The sequence below is a fragment of the Lygodium microphyllum genome, chromosome 10 (assembly GCF_053477565.2).
Source record: "Lygodium microphyllum isolate KBCC chromosome 10, Lygodium_microphyllum_v1.1.10, whole genome shotgun sequence".
NCBI classification, from domain to species: Eukaryota; Viridiplantae; Streptophyta; class Polypodiopsida; order Schizaeales; family Lygodiaceae; genus Lygodium; species Lygodium microphyllum.
The window spans coordinates 93,262,248-93,288,816 of record NC_141144.1 but is presented as its reverse complement, the minus strand read 5'-3'; the positions used below and the strand labels follow the sequence as shown (position 1 = coordinate 93,288,816).

Here is a 26,569-nt window from a genome sequence, read left to right as displayed (position 1 = left end):
TGATGCAATAGGCCCAAATCTAGCATGTCAATATTAATTCAAATGATTCTTAAAATTAGCAATATATGTCTCATTAAAACTAATGGTATGTCATTAACTTAAACCACAATGACTAAAGGCACATCACTCTCCTATCTGACATATACTGTGCTCTTAGTTGGACTATTCTATAAACCATGTGAAGTCAAGTATGCATGTATCTTCTTATGCCAAGCTTGAGGTGCTTGCTTTAGACCATATAAAGCCTTTTAATCTTGACATTTTGTTTTCTTGCCCTTTCTACACAGCCTATATCTATCTCTTTGATACATGAAAGTAAAGGTTAAACAACATCTCTCACAAAGACAATATCATGGTGGTTGACCAAGATATGCATACTTTGTGGATGATGCAACTTATAACCTTTGATTTCATTACTATATGCAATAAAAATGTGTTTTATAGCCTTTTTATCCAACTTCTTACATTGTTACACTACTATCAAAGCATAAGTCAAGCAATAAAAAACTTGCAAATGAACTATAAATGGCTTTTTACCATGCCAATACTCATAAGGAGTGATAGATTGTAAATCCTTGGTGGGACACCTATTTAGTATATAGGCTACACATGACATAGTCTCAAACTAGAAACTACGTGGAAACACTTGAGTCTTAATCATGCATCATGCCATTTCCATGAGTGATCTATTTTTTTTCTCCGTTACACCATTTCCCTGTGGTGTATAGATACTAAAAATTGGTGCTTTATCCCATAATTCACTAGATATGTATTTAATTCCTTAGACATATACTCTCCCCCTCGATGTATCAAACCATATACATAAGCATGGCTAAAGTAGTCTCACTGATGAAAGTCATGAAGTACAAGTAATTCCAAAAAAGGGCATTTGCATGGGACCATAAACATCATTGTGTACAAGCTGTAATTTCCAAATAGGTCTCATTGAACCATCTTTTGAAAATAAAGCATATTGTAGTTTACCCAATACATAGCCTTCATAAATGTATTTTAAAGATTCTTAAAGAGTAGCTAGTGAAGACATCATATCAAATTTTTATAGATGCTCAAATTAGCAAAAATTAGATTACGAAAATATGCATGCCAAAGTTTTTCATCTATACAAAGCATCTATAAGTGTGAATTTATTACCATTAATAGTAGTCTCAACACAATTTTCTTTTACTCCTTTAACAAGATAAGAGGAGTTATTGGCACATATCACAGTTTTGCCCTTAGGGTGGTAGGCTTAAGAAAAGTGAACAAATTGTGTATAGTAGTCATATGCTTCGGGGTATCATTGTCAAAGCACCATATATCTAAATCTACAACAGACATGCAAGAGTCATACTACATTGTGCACTAAATCTCCACTCTATATCCTCCAAAAATTTGCAGAATCCAACTTAGAAGAAGATGCATTTGCAATAGCCATACTAGCCTCTTTCTTCTTGGTCTCTTTCAAAGTTAGTTTAGGGTAGTCCTTGATGACATTATCTTTTGCCTTACAATACATGTAAAACATCTAACTCTCTTTTTTCCTCTCACCCTTATCAATATTTTTTGGTTGAATAATATTTACAGATTTCTACTTACTACTAGTAGAAAGTGAAGCTTTTTCTTTACGTTTCTAACTAGTTACACAAGCTTGGTCCACAACACACACAATAAAACATGTTTTACCTAGATTTCTCTTCTTACGGTATGATGGAAGCCAATTCATCAATGACAAAGCATTTGGATTTCCTTTGATTATCAAACGAAGAGTAGATGCAAAACTTCAATAAGAATCATGAAGATAATTGAGAATAGTCTGCAAAAGTAAATTGGCTGGCATCTTTGTTAAAAAATTGTCCACAAAGTCATTGCATTCATATATTTAGTCTCTAACTACTTATGTAGATACGCAACATAGGCCTCATTTCTTCCTTGATACAAACATGCAAGTGTATCCCAAGCATCCTTAGCTATCTTACATGAGCAAAGATGTGGGATCATGGTACATGTAATAGACTATGCAATCAAATCACGAGCCTTTGTATCTCTTTCATTAGAATGAATCTGCTTAGGAGTAGGTGGTGGTGGTGCTCTAGCATTATGTGGAGCAAAACTAGAACCTACATATTTCTACTACAGTTGTAGCTTCTGAAATGCCATGAAAATATCTTTCAATTCCATGTATAATGTTCCAAATCCCATTTGCAACCAATACATGCATCATTGTATTAGCCCATAGTGGAAAGTTGGTTTCATCCAACTTGTTCTCCATAATTGATATACAAAATGCATCATTATTGCTAGCCATGGCCATTGATTATACATGATGTAAAAATTACATACATAGAAGAAAACATGCACAAAGCTAATATGCAATATGTAGCATAATACAAAGGAGACTATAAGAGCTATCACATGTAAAATTGACTAATGTAAAAAAAATTCCACAAAAGAATAAAATAGCCTACACAATGCTCATAATAGTTTAAATGGACGTGACATGAGGCTGAATAAAAAATTTGATGATGCCTAGGCCTTATAGGTTGTCTTGTAGTATTTCTCAATCTATGGATGCTAATCAAATCTTGTCCCAATCTAAGGAAATCAAGTGAAGGGTATTAACAACTCTACCCAATAGGTTGAAGTCCACTACGATGCCAATTGTTGGATTTAGGGTTGCAAGAATGCAACTGCATAGCTTGGAGAAGAAGCTTGAGAGAGACAATTGAAACTATGTTGCGAGATATCAATAAAGAAGATTTACAAGATTAAGTGTGCCCTAAAAGTGAATAGGCACTTATACAAGGTCGGCAAAAAAACCTCCTAAAGGGGGAAAAAGTGCACCATTAGTCATCAGTGTGTTCATCATATCACTATCAAAATATAGTAACATTCCTCCATTGACCTTTGATCTTAAAAAAGGAGTTTACATTGCTCTTAGTATCATTCCAAGCTTGCAATGTATGAATGGTTTACTAGAAGGTCTTGCAACATGTTTTACAAAACTCTCCCTAAAGAAAAAAGTAGAGGTAGGCCATTTATTCTTCTTCTTTAAAAAATCTTCCTTTGTGCTCTCAACTACAAATCTTCAGAAATCTAAGCAATCTCTTTGATACAAAATGTTTTACCATATTTAGATCCCTTTTAGCATAAGTGATTTTACCATTTGATGATTCTCTATTTTCAAGTTACTTTGATCACATTAAAAGCCTCTAATATAATAAAAAACATTGTTGAGAGTGAAGGGTTGCTCTAGTATCATTATGGCCTATCCATTGCCACTTCTTCAAGATGATTTACTAACATAAAAAGCAATAGGGCTAGTGGATGCCCCTTCCTTTACTCGTCTTTATAAACTCAAACTCATGTAACAGTACCATTAACCCTTAGCCATAGGATGAAATACATGTCTATGCATATGATCATGTTCTTGAGAATAAGCTATGGAGGATGGTACCTAGAGTGCTAACCCATGATTGTATGTGAGAGGGAATGTGTGTCTAAAGAGAAAATAGATCAAGACACAAGCTAGATGCAAAATAGAGATGAATTCATGTCGATAGAAAAAATAGATAGCTTCAAGGTTATTACAATGTGGGATAGAGCCTATTTTTTAGGCACAAACACATTACATGGGTGTATTTATATATTCTCTCATGGGTTTAATACATCTCCCCTTTTTCAACAAATAGAGGAGGATTCACATGAGCCTATTAGAGGGGCATATTTCAACACCCTTCTGAGCTCAAATCATAGGCTAAAGTTAGATAAGATTAGGTCTAGGAATTGTGATACATAGAAAACATTTGAAACATGAAGTTTCTAGGTTCTCTGTAAGTCTAGGGATAAGACAAAACATTTAGAACCATGAAGCATCTATGTTCTCTTTAGGTCCAGGGATAAGATAAAACATTTGGAACCATGAAGTTTTTATGTTCTCTTTAGGTCCAATGATTCGAAATAAAAAGAAGCCATCTACAACTTGAAGTTCTTCTTCAAGTCTAGGGATTTACAAAATATTAAGGAGAGGTGCATAAACATAGCCATTACAAAATAAAATTTTAAATCATAGTCTTCAGATTCTCCAAGTGAGAGATTGAGCATAGTTGACTTTGCTCAATGTTAAGTGCATAGTGCAACTCTCAATAAAAAAGAGAACTCGATGAAAAAATATGCAAAATATTTTGATCCCAATGAGAGTACTTTGCTAATGTATAACTCTATTATTGAACACTTTGATTTTAAGTCCCAATGATGCATGGACTTCTTGTACAATGTTGTTGTTGATATAATGATTTGATGATAATTTTAGTAGTCATCCCTTGCATGTAGCATGTGGACTTGCTCTTTTCTTGGTCATGTTGCTTTTTTGGGTTGTTCTAAAGGCTCTTGCTATTGGATTCTTTGAGAAAATGCTTCTCCTCCTTGTTTGAAAGTGTTGCTTCAAGTATCTTGGAAAAAAAGACAATCTCAAGTGTGCAAAAGTGTAATGTCAAGCTTACATGCAAATGATTAATGATGTAGGCAAATGACTAAAAATTCTATTATGCTCAAGTGCCACAATGTATATAATGATAATGTTGATGATAAAAGAAAAATGCCAAAGTAAGATCCTAATGCTATGGTAAAGGAAATGATTGGTACTTATTACAAAAGAGAGAGATTAGCAAAGTGATTATAGTGAGCAAGTGAAGTAGCTATGGAGAAAATATGGTAGTTTGGACCCTACCTCAATGGATGCCCAAATTCTCCCAATATAGAAGAAACCGATGGCTACTACCCTTCTAGTGAGAGATGATGTACTAAACTCATGTTAGTTTAGTGTATCTATGGAGATGCTCTTCATGTTGCTCACATCATTGCATGGACTAGCTGGTCTACCACCTTCTTCAAGATCTCGCTCCAATGATTTACCAATGACTAGCAATGTTGCCAATAATTTATGGGGAAAAGAAGCATGTTTAAGTGTTCTTTAAGATGAGAAATAGGTGCTAAGAATGATGAAGTTTGTTGGCCTTTTTGAGTGATTCATCAGACCTTGGTTTGATGTAGCTATGGCTATCCTGAAAGTTTCATATAATTTGAAGGCTTGAATCTTGCTTCTTTCTTCAGCAATTTGTAGAGTATTGATATTTCAGAGCCTTGAATTCTTCTTGAGACAAATGTGAATAGATCTAGGAATGGTTGAGTATAGAGAGAGAACTCAGTGGATGTTTGCAACTAGGTAGTGGTTTCCAAAAGTAGTTTAGAGGTAGGCGAAGTGAATAAATGACCAAGATTAATACTGAGGATGTGAGTAGGCTTATGCATGAACTTCACACATCCATAGAGATCTCATGTTGTGATACCATGTTGGAATTTTTGTGTATCCATATATGATCATGCTCTTGAGAATGAGCTATGGAGTATGGTACCGTAGAGTTGTCACCTATGATTGTGTGTGAGAGAGAATGTATATGGGAAGAGAAAATAGAGCAAAACAGAAGCTAGATACAAAATAGAGTTGTATTCATGTTGATAGAAAGGATAGATAGCTTCAATATTTAATTACAATGTTGGATAGAGCCTCTTTTATAGGCATAGGTAGGTTTCTCTTGCTTACATCATAGGTGACCTCATTGTGACATGGGAGTCCAACTAGCACCATTCATGGGTGTATTTATATCTTTTGTTGTGGGTCCAATACATCTCCCCTTTTCCACCAAATAGAGAAGGGATTCACATGAGCCTATTAGAGGAACATATTTCAACATGTCATTTATTAGGAGGCATATTACTTGCCCAATGAAGTAGTTAGACTTGCAAGATTCTCTTGCATATAATTAGGCTAATTAGCAACCTCAATCCATAATGTTTGGTCAAACATTGATAATCATTGTCTTAAGAGTATAATAGAATCAGAACCACTTTGTTTTGAAAGAAGACCAGAGTCAATTCTTGACAAATTTTGCCCATACATGGGATTAATAAAATGCACTCCATAGAATCAAGTAGATGCAAAATATGAACCTTCAATATAATCCATCCCTTAAGTAGGGGGTATATAAATTCTCAAAGGAAGTTTGCAAGGGAAGAAGATACTCATAGCTCTTGGAAATAAGTTTTGACTGGGTGGATTGTGGGAAGAAATTTACCATATGTATTTGATGGCAGAATCCACTTGCTTATTAGAGTGAAGAGAAATAGGAAAATTGTAGTTGTTAGAGTCAAGTTCTTAATTGTGTGGATTGTATTAAGAAATTTACATTGTAATTGATGGTAAGGATAGTTCTATCCGATTCCAATCCATTTTCTTGAAATTCCTTCTTGAGAGTGACAATACAATCTATTGGATACTCCTTTCCATGAAATCTAGCCCTTGAAGTTTTCTTTGCTTAGGTTCCACTAACTTGTCATAGTGGCCATACCCTTTAGGAGTTGGCTATGAATCAATTGTGGAAGAAGAAACTGTTTGCCAAGGCTGAATTTTAATTGAATATTACACCAAAATGGTATATAATTATGGGATTTTATTTGTGGTTCCATGTTGTAAGAAGAAAGTCTCTACCAATATTTAATATGAAATCCATACCAATGTAAGATGATATAGAATTGTTGGATTTCCTTTCATGTAAGGTTGGATTTGGATATGATGTCAAAGAAATATGATACAAAACATGTAGGAGTTGCAATTCATGTCAAAAAGACAGATCTAGAGCATGGCAGGAGCTATGGAGGTTGGAAGATGAATACAAGACCCATGATGACATAGACAATGGACTGTCTGTTACACTTTGTAATAGTAGCATTCTCCCTCACTGTGCATATGGGATTCATGACATCTCTTCCTAGAGCATACATCATTTGCCATATCTTTCAACAATTTGATGATAGAAGAACAAAGTGTCTACCAACCTAAATCTAGGTTCAATGTCATGATGATATTGAAAAAGAAATGGTAGATTTGTTGCAAAATCTCTTCAATGTGGAGTATTTGACCAATCAAACACTATCCAAATCTTGAGAAAGCTCCACATTCTTGAAAAAGGCTCTCAAAAAATGAGACCATAACTCCCTTGGATGCATGAGGATGCAAGCCATCCATGTGTTCATATGCACATACACATGCACACATGCATGCACATGTATACATGGAGATGCATATGTATGCATGCACATGCCCACATGTGTGTGTATGTGTGCATGCGCGCGCGCGCGCGCACACACACACACACACACACACACACACACACACACACACACACACACACACACATGAAGCCTTTTTCATTTACATAGATGCACAGTTTGCCATTTATTTTAATAGAAAAGGAAAGGTTTCTTTTGGAATTGTGCTTAACTTGTAATCTTTATATTGGTTTCTCATTTAGCATGATATGATGTATACACTAGTGAAACTTTGATAGAGGGACATTTTGAAAACTTTATTGCAAAATTTTTATATCACCAAGTTTAATTCACCAAAGGTCTTACCTTTGATACATTGATGTATGTTGTTGCTGTAACCATGACCATTGTTGATACCTTGTCCAAAACTTCACCCCCTGAGTCCTTTAACCTAGCTACATAAGTGAGACAATTGAAAATTCTTAATGAATCCTATAATAATAAAAAAAGAGAGTTTTACATATCAATGTAAAAAGAAATAAATTTAACAAAAAATGAGTCTTACCTACACATTCTATTGAACTAGCTTTATCACTTGTGGTAGTTAAAGCAAACTCATAAGTTTCTGGTTTGTTAGGTTGTAAGCTAAGTATCAACTCCTGAAAATTGATTAGAATAATGGTTAAATGAAATTCTCAAGAATTTAAAGTTTACGAAATTAATTTTGGTGAAAGTTGTGTTTTCAATTTTTAAACTTCGTATATGCTTATATGCATGCAGACTATGTGCAATTTATGCCATGTAGAATTCTTTTTGGGTTATGTGCCCACGAGAGTACTATAACCACTCATCTTATGTACTATAAATGCTTCTCTTATGTGTAAATTGCTATGCTGAGGAAGGGTTTTTGGATTATGTGCTTACAATATTACTATAGTCACTCAACCTATGTACTTAGGGATATATATTTCACATGATAATAGATCTCTTTGACATGTTCTTGATCGAAATGTTTACTTTTTCTTTAATTTTGAATGTTTTCTTAAAATATATTTGGTTTTTAAAATGAATTTTTCTTTGATTTTGAATTTTTTCTTAAAATATATTTGGTTTTTAAAATGACTTCGTAGAATGTTTAGAAATTTAAATATTTGTCTTAAGTATCCAATTCATGAATACAATGGTTAAGACTAAGTATTCCACAATTTTCAATTCTAAATTTCAATAAGCACTAATGAGTATGTTTATGGAAAAAAAAAGCTACTTATAATAATCCTAGATATTTGAAAGTTAAACATAACTTACAATACCAATAAGGTAGCACAATCAACTTTACTCACTTACCAAAACATTAGATATACTTTCAAACATAAAATTTATTCCTTACTCATTGCAACCCTACATATACTAAAGATACATATTTTGTGAAAGTAACCACTCGAAACACATCAAAACTACCTATATTATAACTACAACTATCATCATGGTTCGTATTTTCCATATGTGTTTTATGTAGCGGACTAGAATACGTACTGGGGAAGCCCTTATTCCAATTGAACAATTCATCTGCATTATCAATTACATGGTCAAATCTCTCTCTCTCTCTCTCTCTCTCTCTCTCTCTCTCTCTCTCTCTCTCTCTCTCTCTCTCTCTCTCTCTCTCTCTCTCTCTCTCTCTCTCTCTCTCTCTCTCTCTCTCTCTCTCTCTCTCAAATGCATGTGCATAGACACAACTACACATTGTTGAGTGGATGCTTATATGTTAAACATGTAACAACACATTGTTGTGAGGATTCTAATTCACATTTTTAAACATTTTAACATGTTTTCCTTTGTATTATCAAATATGTCAATTTGTAACTTCCATTAAAGATGTTTGTATCATAGTAGCCTTTTTCTTAATGTAGCTACATTATTAAATGATATAAGCATATATGTTCCTATAAAGAGTAGCTAATTTGTTAGACATGAATCCAATATAGCCATGGATTCAATGTATTTGATTATAACATGGAGTGACTTTGACATGATACAATTGTGTTGGCCTCAAAGCAATATTAGGACATTGGATGGGATTCTTATTCTTTCAAGAGCTTCAACCACCACGGATCATATCTCTCACCTAGTTGGCTCATACTCTATCTCCAAACTAGACAAGCACCCTCTCACTCTATCCATAGAAAGCAAATGACACAAGAATGGCTTTGAGGTGTAGTGAGCTCACCTAGCTTCTTTCCTATTCATGGTCTAAAATGTTGAAGGTTTGTGGTTGGTCCCACAATCCAAATGATGTGCTCCACAAGCTAAGTGCTCTTTTCAACTAGTATGGACACATAGGTTGTCAATAAAGACTTCAAGCCACTTACGCAAAATGTCTTTGAAGATGATGCATATTGTAATATTTCCATGCAATTAAAAGTTAGTTGGTTAGTTCGAAAGTTAGTGAATTAATAAGTTAACTAAAGACTAACTAAAGTAAAAACTAACTAACATGAATAACTAATAATTTTTATCTAATTAAAAATAAACAAATAAATAAATCGAGAGTCATAATATGATATTTTCTCGTATTGACAAGGATTGTAGCCACCCTTCACGGAAGTTACAACGTGAACGAGAGTTATGAACCATATTAATCACTAGTGTTAATGTGTATAGTATGCATGGTCCAAAAATATTAGATTTTTGGGCAAAACTAGAATATTTTAGATATTTCAAATATTATTCTAAAAAAATATGGAGATTTCTAGAACTGGATGTCATTCAAAAAAAAAAAAGGCAAGTGATGCTTTAGCTAGTTTTGGAGATTTTATAAAAAGAAAAAAAAAAGAGATTGGAGAAATTGCGTGCGCCGTGATCGGAGTTTGCAGGTAGTAAATAGTCCTTCGAACAGGGAGAAAAAGAAGGAGTGATTTGAAAAATTTCTAATCAAGTGTCTTGGGGTTTTACCCTCCTTTCGGAGCCAATGGAATTATTAGATGTATGATTTGAGCATCAGATCACTGATTCTTCCAAGATCCCCTACACAAAGAGCTCTTTTTCTCAACCACAGCCTCTCTTCTCTAATTCACTATAAATATGAGGCATGGGGAGGCACAAGGAGACACAAGGAGACCCGAAGAGAGAGGGGTAGAGAGAGAGAGAGAGAGGTAGAAGGATACCCCTCCAAGAGGCTGCAAGAAGGAGCTTGAGAGAGAGAGAGAGAGAGAGAGAGAGAGAGAGAGAGAGAGAGAGAGAGAGAGAGAGAGAGAGAGAGAGAGAGAGAGAGAGAGAGAGAGAGAGAGAGAGAGAGAGAGAGAGAGAGAGAGAGAGAGAGAGAGAGAGAGAGAGAGAGAGAGAGAGAGAGAGAGAGAGAGAGGGAGGAATTACCCCGAGAGATTGAGAGAGAGAGAGTTAGCTCAATTCCCCTATCTCGGTCTTCGACTAAGCCATCTTCTCTTATGCTCTCTCATCTCGAATCTATTCCGCCTTCCCTATCTCTCGAACCACTCGTGGATGATGGCTCCAAAGCAACAAAGTGGAAAGAACATGGGAACCACTGCAACCGGTCAAGCAACAGGTATTGCCAGAGATAAGGGAGTGCCCGAGGTTGTCGGAGTTGCCACTACCAATGGAACATCAGGTGTGGCTAATGCAAGCGCAAGCAAAGAAGAAATTCTAAATGTTGTCATGCTGCCGAACTAAGTTATTCATTACTAGATTATTATTTTTCCACATAAAATAATTACATAAAATATTAGCTTCCATATTTTTCACTTACACAAATTGATAACTTCATCTACAAAGCATACCAATACAAGCATAAACGATTAGTTGCTATGAATTGCAGCTAGATTAATTGAGATTCTACATGTTAGAAATAATTACCGAAGGTTATTGTACATATGTCTTTATGCACATTTGATATAGTTATGGTCAAATGCAACAAAGTTAAGTGTTGATTAACGCTTTTTATGAAAAGTGAATGTCATCTGCTTGACAGGTTTGGCATCTGGCCGAATGGGAATAGTGAAAGGACTTGAGGTAGCATTCCTTTGAGATCTCAAGAAAACACATCATGGAACTCCTTGAGTAAGTGGATGAGTGCCTTCTTATGTTCCTTGCTCAAGCATATTGACAATCCAATCCCCCTTCTTGATCAAAGCATTTATGGAGATCCTAGGGCTTACGTTGAGAGCCTTCAGTAGAGTCAAGGTTCTTCTGAGCTTTCTTAAGATGCTTCTATCTCAAGTGAATTGGCAAGTTCATCTTGGAGTGTGGAGTAGGGGTAGGCTAAGGAATTTTAGAATCTGAGTTAATGCTAGCATTTGACTCCAAATCAGACTCCTCTGATGTTGGTGGAGCATCAAAGGGTAGGTCATCTAAGGGTTCACTAGTGAATAGATTAGGGTTGGGAGTGGGGTTAGAGATATGGGATGCTAGCTGATCCTAATCCATGGCACTTAGGTACTCCAACCATTCTAAGTCAGATTTAACAAGGACAAGGCCAACATCAATGTGCAATGGGGGGTGTTTAGAGGGCTTTTGGTCAACTGTGATTTGTTCAATTGTTCTTTGATTAGAGTCATAGTCTATGCTAGAATTTGCATCACTTTCATACTTGGTTGATTCATCTTCAAAGTCACTCTCCTCCTCTATATTGGAATAATGAGGGGGCATCATAGAGACAAAAAGGCTATTATGATAATTAAAGAAAACCTGATGTAGTTCAATCCAGTACCATATGGGACATGTTAAGAGCTTTTCAAAGATAAGTAGGTTAGCCTTGCCCATGTTATTGAAGGTTGGTCTCCATAATGAGAGGAGTTTACAAAGTTTAAGTCTATCAGTGGTGGGTGCATGAAAGCCATTTGGTGTAGATGTTTGTGATGGGCTAGCATGCATAATCAACAATGGCATCGAAGGAAGTAGCAATATCAAGCTTGTTTATAGGGGCTTCCTTAAGTCCATGTTGACTCAGACATTCATTATCTTCTTTATACTCCCCTTCCTCAATGAATAGAAGCTCCAAGAAGGTGGCAAGAATATGAAGCTAGTCTTGTTTTTGCTCAGCCTCCTCTGGGCATGGAACATATTTGTTCAAGGGCTTTTGTGTTGGGGGATAGATGATGTCACCATGCAACAAGCTAGAACTAGCATCCATGTCAATTGAGATAGCCTTCCAACTATCCATTTCAATGCACATAGCCTTAGTACGATTTCCCAAAAAGATTGGACCATTGCCCCAATCTTCAATAAGTCGTGCATTATGCATCTAGGTGGTCGGACGAGAAATAGGTCATAGTCAACTCCTTTCATGACTACAAATGTGACAGAGAACTTAACACCAGTGATCTTCACCGACTTGTCCTTCAACATGCCCTAGGGGGCAATCGGACCTTAGAACCATTGGTGGACGACAATGATATTAAAGTGGACAAGTGCAATCAAAGTGTTGCCCCACGTCTTAAGCATTACCTGATTCATTATGCTAATACCAACGCCTATATCTATAATGCCTCTTCTCATGGAGTTGACAAGGGCTGCCACAAGCAAAACAACATATTGTTCAGCCTCCCAAAATGTGGCAACATTGAGAGAGCCAACTACGAGGGTAGATGGGGAGTTAGGCAATGGATTTTGGGGGTAACTAAAAGCCCAGGGTCTACTTCTTGACACTATAACTTCGTTGGCTGGTAGTTGTGCTCCAAGTTTGGTGGCAAGTCTTCCAAAGGTGTTAACTCCAATTGTTGAGGACAAGGGGAGTGTGCTATCAATGCCATGTGGCTATAAAGTGTCCTTTCCTTCTTCAGCCCTGATTGCAACTTGAGCCTCTTCCACCCAATTCTTCACTTTGCTAATCAACTTAAGTTGATACTCGAGGTCAGGGTATTCATCTACTTTCACAATTGCAACCATTTGCATGTGTGGAGAAGATGTAGCTTGCTTAGCACTCAAAGCAACTGCAAGAGAACTAAAGTCTCCTCGTCACTCTTGAGCTTGAGAGCATCACACTTAGCTTTCTTCTTTGCATTATTCTTTCCAATGACGCAGCCAGTAGTGAGAGATAGGCCAAGGATATTGACTCCACCTTTCTTAGCTTGCACTCAAGTAATGGCACTAATTGGGATGGAAATCACATTCTTGTCCTTTAGGATTTCTAATGCGAAGAGAGTCAAGGGCACAATACGTACTATTGGGGGTAAAAGTGCCTGTGCCTAGTCGCTCTTGTATTAGTTACACTAATAGAACCCGCTTACCTGCACACCTGTACATTGCACATGGAAAGTGCCCATCACTATCACTTCATTCTTTATTCTTTTAGTGCCATTTGAATAAAGGGAAGGCTGGTTACACATTGTGATTGTTGGCATTCCTACATCTCTTCTCTCTCTCTCTCTCTCTCTCTCTCTCTCTCTCCAGTTTCCAGTTTCCAGTTTTTAGCTTTTCATTCAGCACTTTTATTTTGGATAGCTGGACCTCATCACTTGTATCACAGTTTGTCTCATAGGCCAGTTTTGGTCTTTAGAAGACGTTAATATAACTTTCTCTCTCTCTCTCTCTCTCTCTCTCTCTCTCTCTCTCTCTCTCTCTCTCTCTCTCTCTCTCTTACTCCTTCCACTATAGCTCTTGCTTCTGCTCTGTGCTTTCTTTCAGGGCTTCCTCCCTTCAATTAGTATTAGAGCCATCTTCCTCGAGAGCTTGAGCCTACCCTGACATCACTTTAACTTAAGAAGAAAAGCTTCAATTCACAGTTTCAATGGTAGCCATGGATTCTTCACCCCCCTGAGAGGTATGCTTTAGTGCTCTTCTTATTCTTGGAGATAGTAGACCTATTGAGGCTTGCTTCAAGCCTTTCCCTGGTCCCGATCATCATTTCTCTAAGCCCCAATGTTGGCAGCAAAGACATCAACAATAATAGCAACATTTGTGTGATTTGTGCTTGTTTGCCTACTTCCCATACTGCCCACTCCTGGATCAATCTACCCCATCCCCCAAGCTCCTAGCACTCTCGGTGATCATTGTTGGCAACACCCCCCGAAACTTGTATTGTGCATTGGGCTTTAGGTGGAGCTCTTGTGATTAGCCATTGATCATATAGTTTAGGACAACACTTCATTCATTGTCTGGAGGTCACTTATGCTTCCCAGAATGTCTATTTGATGTCGGATCCTCTGGGAATGTTATGCCAATGTATTGGAATGCTATGGGACTAATTTGATCACTTTTTTTTCTCACTTTTACATAGTTTTTTAATTGCTATAATAATCAGGGATGAAGCTCATTTAATTATTAACTACTTGGGTTGATATATCGATACTTATGGTTCATGTTATATGCTTTGTTATGCTTTTGGATTGCCTTTGAGCTGAGTTGAAGTATGGCAGGGGGTGTTGAAAGAAACCATTTTGGTAGGAGAGTAGTGTTGAAGAGAAGATTCTTTGCTTATGCAAATCATATGGAGCTCTAAGTTTTCCTATGACTCACCATTCAAGCCTAATGAAAAAGACCCTAAGTTGATGGACGATGACAAACAAGGGAATCATAACTTGCTGGAAGGACATTTGGGATCAAAGGAACATTGAAATATTGAATGTAGATAGGATTAGAGACCAATTCAACTTGGAAAATGGAGAGGTATATTAAGTTCAACAAATGCTAGCCAAAATAAGGTCCCAACTAGCCTATTGCTAAGTTGATCAATATTGCCAAGCTATGTAAGTTCTTACTCACTTCTAATGGAAAACTCCTATGGAGGAGCTAGAGATAAAAGGATTTTACCAAGAAAAATATGGACTACATAAGCCACACTTTAGGAGGAAATGGCATCCTAGGGATAATAAGAGTACCAAGTGAGGACAATCAAAGGGGGATGGAAAGGGAGCCTCTCTAGGAAACTAGACTTTGTTTTTTGGAGGGTACAAATGAATGAATTACCGATAAGGGAAAGAGTAAGGCAATAAGGGTTATGCCTCTATGCTCCTCCTACAAGAGGACAAAATAATCACTTTGGCACATCTTTGGGAGTTTAGAGAAATCAATAGAAATCTTGATAAATATTAAAATATGGTTAAATTGAGCTAGATTTATTAAGAACTATGACTACATGGTGATACTCCTTAGGGATAGGTGTACTAAGCACAAAGTCGCAATAAAACTCTGGAATGTGGTTAGGGCATTTGCATTTGTGCAGAAGTGTAGAGATTGAGGAACAAGAGAAGTTTTAGGTGGTCATAATCCTAATGCATAGGTGGTGCCAACTTAGGGCTAAAGTTTTAGTGGCTTTGAAAGGGTTTGGAAACAAAGATAAAGTCTACTAAGTGTTTTACAAAGCTTTAACAAAGGCTTAAGGATAGACATTGAAAATGGCCTTACATGGCAATGTAATGTATATATTTTATTTTGTTTATAATATAATGGTCACATGCATTATCTTTTAAAAAATATACAATAAAGCAATATGAAAATAATCAAATAAAAAAATTTGTAAGTTGGATTAACCATGTTGAACTTTGTAAGCTAGGTTAATCATGTTGAAATGTTGACTCAGTTTCAACATGATAAATCCAATTTTCAAATTTATCAGTCTCTTGTTAGTTCCAACTTTGCTCCTAGATTTACCACTCGCTAAGAGTTTGTTACATTGCAAGTTGTTTGAAACCTTGCAAATCCTACTTCAACATGATTAATCTAATGGTCAAATTTGTATTGAATATCTTAGTATTCTCTTAGCTTCGGTTCATAACATTTTGGTTAAATTGCTAAGATGTCCATGACCAAAGCTTGCACCATTTTCCTAATTTAAACTCCTTTGATTGATCTATGCCATAGCTATAGCAAGTCATTTTCATGATTCAAAGAATGAGGAAAAACATGCAACATGATTGATGTAATTAAATAAGTTTTGGGTTTGCAAAGGTCATAAAAAACTTATTCCCCATAGTATAATTTTACAACATAATTAGGACCTAAACAATAACTCATATTTGTTATTGATATTTGTAACTAAGTTCCAAATCTCCTCTTAAAGTGACGACATGTGAGATGGTTTTAGACATTATCATGGAGTCTACATTGCCAACTAGGTGTTGTCACCACCAATTATAATGCATGTGTAGTCTCAGCATATTTCTTACTCCTTAGAAGTCATCTTAATTAAGCTAGATGCATTCATGAAATTAGTATGCAAAGATAGTGCAATTACAAAAGCATATTGAATAAAGAGAGTTAAAGGAAAAGATATGTGGGGTGGAAGAAAATTAGAGTACTTGAATGCTACTAAATGTTGAGCTTGAGCATGTTCAAAAATTGAGAGATTGTCGTATAGGACTCTATGGATGGTCATCTTGCACTAATATGGGAACAATCATGTAGTTTAGGCACCTTGGGTTTTGGTGCCTTATTTAAGTTGAGAAAATTAAAGTACTTATTCTCTTGTCCTTTTGGATTCCTTTTTTTAAAAGATGTAGTTTGCTAGAAAGCATTTGGGTGTGGTCCTCTCCTACATGGTTATAAACATATCTTTTAAACATTCATGTTCTTTATCCTCTATATGTACATTAAGTGACCACATGTTAGATCATGTTAGTAACACTACTTAAAATGTACTTTGAGGTGGACATAGGTTTTTTCGTTAAATGGAGCGATGAAAAGAAAAGAAAAGCACATACACTTAGGTAAAAAGCAGCTACAAGCTCCCCAATGTTAGACACCACCACCTTTGCAATTCCATCTCGTGAGAGTGCTTCAAATTTTGACGAGACCACTGATATGATTTTCCCTGGACTCCTACCACATGTAATTAGAAGTTCAATGGTTTTGCCATTTTTTGAAAAATCAAGGTTTATCACTATGCTATAGAATTTATGATGTTAAAAATATACGAACAAGTATGATTCAAGTATGTTGTCTTGATGCATATGACTTTTCAAAACTATAACTCATATGATATCCTCAAAATGTGATATTTCTATGGTGATATACTAGTGTTTTGACACAATTTGCAAGATCCCTATGTACTATAATCCTTTCTTTTGTTGAAACCATTGGTAGAAACATTGTAAGGCTAGTTCATACAAGCTCCATGAGATTCCAACTTATTCTAAAATACTAATGCAATTCAAATTTTTTTACATGATATCATAATTAATATAATTGAATTATCGAGTGTATAGTCTATCACATCAACATTGGCACTCCCTTTCATGTTATAGTTTTGAATTCTCACTAAGAATCCTATTTTCACATTGCTCAATTGTGCATCACTTGTGTCATTTCAATCTCACTTGTTAGTAGGCTCTTTATCTTGGCACCTTCTAGGTTTGTGAGTATTGCAGTGGTTGGTTGATTGTTGTCATTTTCTTTGGCCATATATATAATGTTTATTAAGTTGCATTTTGCATGTGTTATGTACATATCTATTCACATCTAAGATGCCTAGATGGGACAAGCTAAATGGTTGTGTTAATTGATATCCCTTGCTTAGATATAAATTGAGGCTATGTTAGGAACTCCTCTCAATACTCCTCTTGAATATTGACTAAAACTAGTTTGAGGCTATTTTGGTTTTCCTCATAAATAATTATATGAGTTACATTTTATAAACTAGTCCTCTACTTCTGAGGATACTCTCTTAGTCCTTGTATCTTTGGGGGAAAAAGACCAAGGCATCTTTGATTTGTGGTCCATGATTATCAATAGCTACCCAAATCTATCCCTAAATACACAATGGAAGTGCCCTTGGATCTCATAGTAAGTCAAATAATTGCAAATATAGTGCAGCTTTGTCTCTAGCTCTCATTGGTAGATATGACATATATGTTCATTTGGAGATGTCGATGTATATTTGCCAACCTCAATCTCTAGCTAGTGTAAAGAAGTGCATATCTAACCAATATCAGATCTAGTCCTGTATGATAAGTGGGTATCCATGTATCACATGCATACAAGATATCCATCTATAGTGCTGTGTGTGGAGAAAGGGGTCTTAGTAGAAAGGCTCTCTATGTTGCCATGACATTGTGTAAATAAAACTCTTTATTTTTCAAGTAGAGTTTATTTCATATATATATATATATATATATATATATATATATATATATATATATATATATCTCTCTCTCTCTCTCTCTCTCTCTCTTGTGATTCCATGTCCTTGCTCAAGGCACCATGGGAGGATACAAACAATACTCACATGTCATCAAGTAACTATACCCTAATGCTTTAGCTTATCCATGTTGCAATAGACCCATAAGGGATATCTTGGGATGATAACAATACCCATATTAGTTCCACATTGTATAAAATCCCTAGTGTTTTTTCGTATTTTCGATTATTTTTTGTTTCCTTGCTAGATGTTTCCTTTTAGAATATGGTTCATTTGTTTTACTTGGGAAGCATGAAAGTTCATTGATTACATCACCTTAACTTCTTTTCATAGTATATCGATAATCATATTTTATCACATCACACTTTGATGTCTAGTGATGCTTAGCATTTTACATGGTTTTTCTTCTTTATTTTAAATATATTATTCTATTTAGCCATGCTCAAAAGGTCCCACTACAAAGAGATACTAGGCATCAAATCAAGGGCATCCATCAAGGAGATCCCTAGATCCTAATGCGACTTCAAAGGTAAGGGATATATTCCTTTAAGTGATTTTTTATTTTCTTTTCATGGTAGGCTTGTCTTTTAAATTTTCCCATCCATTCCTTGTTTTTCTACTATGTTAGTGTACTATACTTATGCTTTCACGATTCAAAATTGCACTTGCAGACATTTTATCTCAACAATCCCTAATACCAACATTTTGAACCTAAACTAAATTCAAGAAGTTAATAAGACCTAGAATCAAGTGCATTCTTAGAATTTTTAACATTTCACAATAGTCATTTTTACCTTATCAATTCCCAAGGTTTCTGGTTTGCAGTTTTTTTATATATATCATCTTTTTATGTCAAAAATTCAAACTATCAAATATACATGACATTACCTATTTATAATAAATTTGACATCATCTGCATTGAGTTCCAATGTGATAACGGATTTTGTGACATCTTTCAAAGGTAGAAGTAAACGTGTAAAAGCACCTTCCTAGATTTGAAAATGAAGGAGTATCAGATATATTACATAATGAGTAAGGAAATTATCCAATAAGAAAAACCATAATGGAGACACCAATATATGACCAAAAAATGGAATTTAGATTGTATTTGAAATGGTTTGTAGTTGTAAGAGGTATCAACTAGATCTAATGGTAGGCAATTTGATACAATAGTATTGCTTTATGGTTACCTTTTGAGCTATTGAAGGATCAATTCCACTAGACACATAACCCTATTGTGCCACCAGAGAATGAAACAAGTACAAACAAAAGCAATAGCAACATGATGATACTATAAGGCATTGAATGATGAGAATCTAAAAAGATGAGAGAGAGAGAGAGAGAGAGAGAGAGAGAGAGAGAGAGAGAGAGAGAGAGAGAGAGAGAGAGAGAGAGAGAGAGAGAGAGAGAGAGAGAGAGAGAGAGAGAGAGAGAGAGAGAGAGAGAGAGAGAGAGAGAGAGAGAGAGAGAGAGAGAGCTTGAGCTCTTAGAAGACACAAAACACATAGAGAGAATGCATACAAGATAGAAAGTTGAAATCCTAGTCTTTCTTCTTCTTCTTCTTCTTCTTCTTTTTCTTCTTCTTCTTCTTCGCTACTATATGAGAGTACCTTAAATAAGAGAGAGTACAAAATACATAATCTACAAGCAGATCCATGGTGTGAACAAGCTAAGTAGAAAGATGATTAGATAGATATTGTAACTTGGGTAGGTGGATTAGTGACCAGCTATAAAGTATCATTGGAATCATATGCCATTGTGGGTACCAACCATATCTATGATGACATGAATGCGGAAACAGTCATCTAGGTATGTGAGTGTCAACTTGTGTTGAGCTTGACATCTCAACACTCCCCCTTAAGCTCAACTCCATGACTTGTTCTCCAAGTAAGCTTTGAAAACACCGAAGCTTTTTTGCTCCTAGGGCCTTGGTGAAAATATCCACAACTTGCTCTTTGTGCTCACATATATGAGATCAATGTCACTTGCCAAGACATACTCACTGATGAAATGGTAATGAACCTCAATGTGTCTTGTGCATGCATGAAACATTGGGTTCTTAGTCAGCTATATATTGCTAATTTTGTCACAATAAATGATGATTCTCATGCCTATATGCATCCCCAAATCATCAAGTAGCGTTTCCATCCAAGCTACCTCAGATGCTATCATAGCAGCACCTTATAATCCACCTCTGTACTTGATAAATGCAATAGTGGGATATTTCTCATTACTCCAAGTAATAGCCCCACTCTCAAAAGAAAATACATAGCCATTGGTAGACTTCCTATCAGATACACTGTCAGCCCAATCTACATTAGTATAACCAAATAGCTGTAGCATATTGAGTCAGCCTCATAAAAGATACCATAATCCAATGTGGCCTTAAGGTACTGCAAGGTACATCTCACACTGTCCAAATGAGGCTTACAAGGCACACCTACATAAATTGACTCTCTAATCTAACAGTGTAATTACAATCTGGCTTGGTAATAGTAGTCAAGTTCAAACTTCCCACCATCTTATTCTACATTGTGGGATACTTTAATACCGCACCCACATTAGCACTTGGTTTCACATTCTAATCTAGTGGTATTGAGATTGGATTATAGTCAGTCATGCTATACTTTGCCAATATATATAAGATGTACTGCCTTTGTGAGAGTCATATTCCTTTAGATGTTTGTATTACCTCAATGCTAAGAAAGTACTTCAATACTCCCAAATCTTTCATGTCAATTTTTTTCTTGAGAAGACTCTTCAGATTCTCCACCTCTTGCACATTATCACCCCCCAACAATCAAATCATCCACATATAAGGTAATCAGAACAATGCCCCTATCAATCTGATAGCCATGAAGCGAGTGATCTACATTCCCAACATGGAAACCAATAGAGACAAGATAATGTGCTATCTTGTCATGCCATGCTCTTAGTGCTTGTTAGCCCCCATGCATGGCTTTGTGTAGCCTACACACATAATCAAGGTGAACCATGCTCTCATAACCCTATGGCTGCTCCATGTACAATTTTTCTTGAACCTCACCATGAAAGAATGCATTTTGTATATCCATTTGATGCTAAACCCAACCTTTTACTACAACCACTACAATGATAGCTCTTACAATTGCCATCTTTGCCACTAGAGAAAATGTCTCCTTATAATCAATTCCATAAGTTTGTGCATAACCTTTGAGAACCAGTCTTGCCTTATACCTGCTCACACTACCATTTGTATTATGTTTTACTTTGTAAAACCCACTTATAGCCTATAGCTTTCTTCCCTTTAGGTAGTGGCACCAAATCCCAAGTCTAATTTACACTTTTTCTTGAACCTCACCATGCAAGAATGCATTTTTAATATCCCTTTGATGCTAAACCCAACCTTTTACTACAACCACTACAATGATAGCTCTTATAGTTGCCATCTTTGCCACTAGAGAAAATGTCTCCTTATAATCAATTCCATAAGTTTATGCATAACCTTTGAGAACCAGTATTTCCTTTTACCTACTCACACTACCATTTTTATTACATTTTACTTTGTAAAACCCACTTGTAGCCTATAGCTTTCTTCCCTTCAAGTAGTGGCACCAAATCCCTAGTCTAATTTACATACAATGCAACCATTTTTACATCCGTCCAATGCACATGGCCAATAGCTTCCTCAAAACAAGGGAGCTAAACTAATTTTATAACCTTTACCATACATGCATAATGGTGAGCAACATAACCATCATATGTCAACCCTGTTTATGAGATACCTTACTCTCATTGACCTTCGTACTTGCGAAGCACTCAGTGATCCTTTTGCATCAACCTTGATTTTCATTACACCAGGTATATGAACAATTGGAATATCAAACTTATCCATACTATGATTTGAGCTATCACACTCACCATGTACATGTGAATACCCTTTTGCTCAAGGGAATAGCCCATAAATACACACTTTCTAGCTTTTGGATCAAACTTCTTTCTTAGCTTATCAAGAATATATACGTATGCAATGCATCCAAATCATGTGATAAATATGGTTTCTTGCTAGTAAACTTTCCATTTGGTATCACATTATGCACTGCCGTAGCAGGAGTCTTGTTCCTAATATACATAACTATAGAGACAACTTCAGCCCAATACTAATAAGGCATGTTCTTTTCAGCCACATCAAGACTTGTGTAATTGTTGCAATGTACCTATTATTTCTTTCAACAACACCATTTTGTTGCATAGTGTACCTATATATAAAGTGCCTCTGAATTCCATGATGTTTAAGAAATTTCCTGGATTCATTGGAGAGACACCCTCCCCCTCCACTTGACCTTAGCCACTTAATCTGCCTACCTATTTATTTCTCAATCAAAATTTTAAAATTTTGAAAGTAAGAGAATACCTCTCTTTTCTCCTTCTTACAATACACCCATATCTTCCTTGTATGATCATAAATAAAGGTTACATAATAATTACATCCAACCATTGATGAAATATTTGTAGGACCTTACATCTGAATGTACAACATTTGAATTCCATGATGTTTAAGAAAATTGCTAAATTCATTGGAGAGATACTCTTCCCCTCCACTTGACCTCAGCCAATTAATCTACACACATTTATTTCTCAACTAAAGTTTTAAAATCTTGAAAGTAAGAGAATACCTCACTTTTCTCATTCATAAATACACCCATACATTTCTTGTATGGTAATTAATAAAGGTTACATAATACTTACATCCAACCATTGATGAAATATTTGTAGGATCCCATACATCTGAATGTATAACATCAAATAAATATATGCATGTATATTTATAATGAGAAAATGCATGCCTTTCCTATTTTTTGAATTGGCATTCTTCACACACTTTTTGTATATCACCCACTTTGAATTTAGACAGGCCTATCACAATCTCATGTGACTACATATTTTTGAACAGAGCTGAACATTTACATGGCCAATCTATTTATGCCAAATGGTAATATTAGCAACAACTCCTACACCTTGTGCAAATGTTAATAGCAGCCTTTAGCTCGGGTACATTTACATCCAAGGTAAATATCCTTCCCACATGCTTGCCCTTTGCAACCAATTTACATCCATTTTTGAAATATTCTACAAAGCAACCATTTTTACTTGCAATCCTTGCTCAAACATTTTCCCAATAGAAACTAAGTTCTTTGTAACTTCTACATCTTGTATAGACAATCAGACACTTCCAACATGTGCAGTAGGATGTGATATATTGTAACCTATTTCAAAATAAAACCTAGGATTTCAAGGGTTTTCATTTCTCTAAACCATTCTCCATGAGACATCATATGGTTAGCGACACCTGAGTCCACATACCATACACCCTTGGTCATTACTACTAATGCATCTACATTTACTATATTCATCATACAAAATCATATGAAATAGAAAGATTTTTGCCACAATTATAGCATTCCTTGTTATCATAACTTGCATTTTGTTTGCCATGTCCTTTATGGCTCTCCTTGCCTCGAGGTTGGCCTCTACCACGTGTATATGACTGCTCCTATGAGTCATAAGATTGCCCTTGATTTTGTCCACAATGGCCACCATTGCAGCCTCTACCACCACGACCTCTATCTCTACTTGTGTTAGAGTAGAGCACTTGTTTTGAGCTATTTTTGCTTTGTGACTCTATCTTCTTATATCAACATAGATATTAGATCTACAAAATCAGGAATGATATCTCTTGTGTTGATGGAGATTCCAAATTGCTTGTACTCCTCACCCAAGCCATCCAAACATGCAGCCACTATCTCATCATCATCAACCTGTACTTCAATAGATCTAAGAGCTTTAAAAATGCTTTTAATCTTCAATGCACAGTCATTAATAGACAGTTTGCTACGCTTTACATTGTTTAAACTTCAACTACAACTTTCTAGCTTTGGTATTTGTACCAAAGAGTTTGATCATGTTATTCCATGCTTCTACAAGACTATCTGCATCTTGTATATGTCCAATCATCATATACTAATGGAAAGCCAATATATCACTGTTTGAGCACCCTAGTTCCATTCCTTTAATGCCTTGGCTTGCTCAAGTGTGGCATTTTTCTCTAGTAACTCTAGAGTCTCAGCATTATCTCCTTCAAATGTAGCCCCAATAATATTTATCCATAAGGAAATTAGTCAATTTGAACTTCCAAGTATAAAAGTTATTCTTGTCAAGCTTTTCATTGAGAATCTCATTAAATACCTCAAACATTGTGGAGCAGAACCCACAAATCTTCTTTTATCAACAACTTGATTTACATATGAATAACCTCAAACTCATGGAAGCCAAGAAACATGCTCGTAATACAAATCCAATCGCAAAAGCTTAGACCTTAGGTCTTCAACACTCCCTTGAGCACTCCAAGTTACAAAGATGACTCATCAATAAGAGATTATATAATAGAGATCTCCATAGATGTACTGCTGCATAGTAGGTTTTCTTGTAGACTCTTTGTGCTTACTCCTTACGTGAACAATGCTTTGATACCATGAAAAGATGGGGGGAGAAAGAGCCTAAACTCTTGCAAGACACAAAATACAGAGAGAACGCACGGAGGATAAAAAGATGAAACCATGGTCTTTCTTCTTCTTCTTCTTTAGAATATGAGTCTACCTAAAATAAGAGAGAATATAACATACATGGTATACAAGTGGGACATGGTGTGAACATGCTATGTAGAAAGATGAATAGATAGGTATCTTGTAACTCAAGTAGGTGGACTCAGCTATAAAAGTATTAGTGGAATGATATGTTGATGTAAGTATCAATTAGGTCAGTGATATGAATGCAAAAACAGTCACCCAAGTGCATGAGTGTTAGCTCATGCTAAACTTGACATCTCAACAAAATCCACTATGTTAACTTTGTGATCCAAGGGCACATGAATATAAAATTTCTTAATTTCTATATAAAAAATCGACAAGACATGATCGATTGCTATGCTTTAGCACATTGAAATCTTTTCTATATTCTATTGAGTTGCTTATTGAATATATGAAAGGAGACAAGAAAAGTAAAAAATAAGATATTATTCTTGATTGTATAGTCCTTTCTTTTCCTTAAGATAAGACATACACCAAACATGCATATGGAGGGGTGCCTCCCCTCCAAATATTAGTTTTGACTATGTGTAAGATCCACATTGCCATGTTTCTCATGTGCAAATAGGAGGATAGCTTGCAAAATAAATAAATAGTGGATCTTGATTGCACCAGGACTCTCCTTATGTAATATTTCCATGCAATAAAAGTTAGTTGGTTAGTTCGAAAGTTAGTCAGCCAGTTAATAAGTTAGTAAGATTACTAACTAAAGACTAACTAAGGTAAAAAATAACTAATGTTAATAGCTAATAATTTTTATTTAATTACACACACACACACACACACACACAAAACGAGAGTCGTAAATTTGATATTTTTCTCGGATTGACAAGGATCATAGCCACCCTTCACGGAAGTTACAATGTGAACGAGACTTATAAGCCATATTAATCACTAGTATTCATGTGTATAGTTTGGATGGTTCAAAAATATTAAATTTTTGGAAAAAAAAACTAGTATATTTCAGATATTATCCTAAAAGGATAGAATTGGATGTCATTTAGAAGAAAAGACAAGTGATATTTTAGTTAGTTTTGGAGATTTTATAAAAAGAAAAAAGATAAAGAGAGTGATTGGTGAAATCTTACGTGCCGCGATCGTATTCTACAGGTAGTAGACAGTACTTCGAATAGGGTGAGAAAGAAGGAGTGATATGAAAGCTTTCTAACCAAGTGTCTTGAGTTTTACCCCCCTTTTGGAGCCAATGGAACCATCAAATTTATGGGTTAAGAATCAGATCACTGAGTTTTCCAAGAGTCCCTCCAGCAAGAACTCTTCTTCTCAGCCTTATCCCCTCCTCTCTAATTCATTATAAATGTGAGGCATGGGGAGGCACAAGAGAGCATAAGGAGACCCCGAGAGACTGCAGAGAGAGGTAGAGGGAAGGATACCCCTCCAAGAGATTGTGAGGGAGAGCTTGAGAGAGAGAGAGAGAGAGAGAGAGAGAGAGAGAGAGAGAGAGAGAGAGAGAGAGAGAGAGAGAGAGAGAGAGAGAGAGAGAGAGAGAGAGAGAGAGAGAGAGAGAGAAGAGTTACCTTGAGAGACTGCACAATTCCCTCTATCTCGATCCTTGACTTAGCCATCTTCTCCTACACTCTCCCATCTCAAATCTATTCAGCCTTCTTAATCTCTTGAGTCTACTTGCGTACAATTGCCTCCAAGCAAAGAATATCGCGTGCAGATGGCAATCCTACAACTAGCAACAAAGCTTCGGGCGAAGGCATCACTGTCAATCCAATTGTGGTACCGGTCGTAA

At 35.8% G+C, this 26,569-nt stretch overlaps 1 protein-coding gene across 1 annotated transcript in view; it reads right to left on the bottom strand.

Moving 5' to 3' along the window:
- Positions 1–26,569, bottom strand: part of LOC148030286 (protein HAPLESS 2-like) — a 179,886-nt gene that overhangs the window by 11,933 nt on the left and 141,384 nt on the right. The window contains exons 11-15 of the mRNA XM_087686571.1: positions 19,079–19,179; positions 16,755–16,872; positions 8,638–8,670; positions 7,670–7,763; positions 7,471–7,559 (exon numbers count right to left, since the gene is read on the bottom strand). Coding sequence (XP_087542697.1) covers positions 7,471–7,559; positions 7,670–7,763; positions 8,638–8,670; positions 16,755–16,872; positions 19,079–19,179 — 435 coding nt within the window. The remainder of the gene's footprint in view (positions 1–7,470; positions 7,560–7,669; positions 7,764–8,637; positions 8,671–16,754; positions 16,873–19,078; positions 19,180–26,569) is intronic.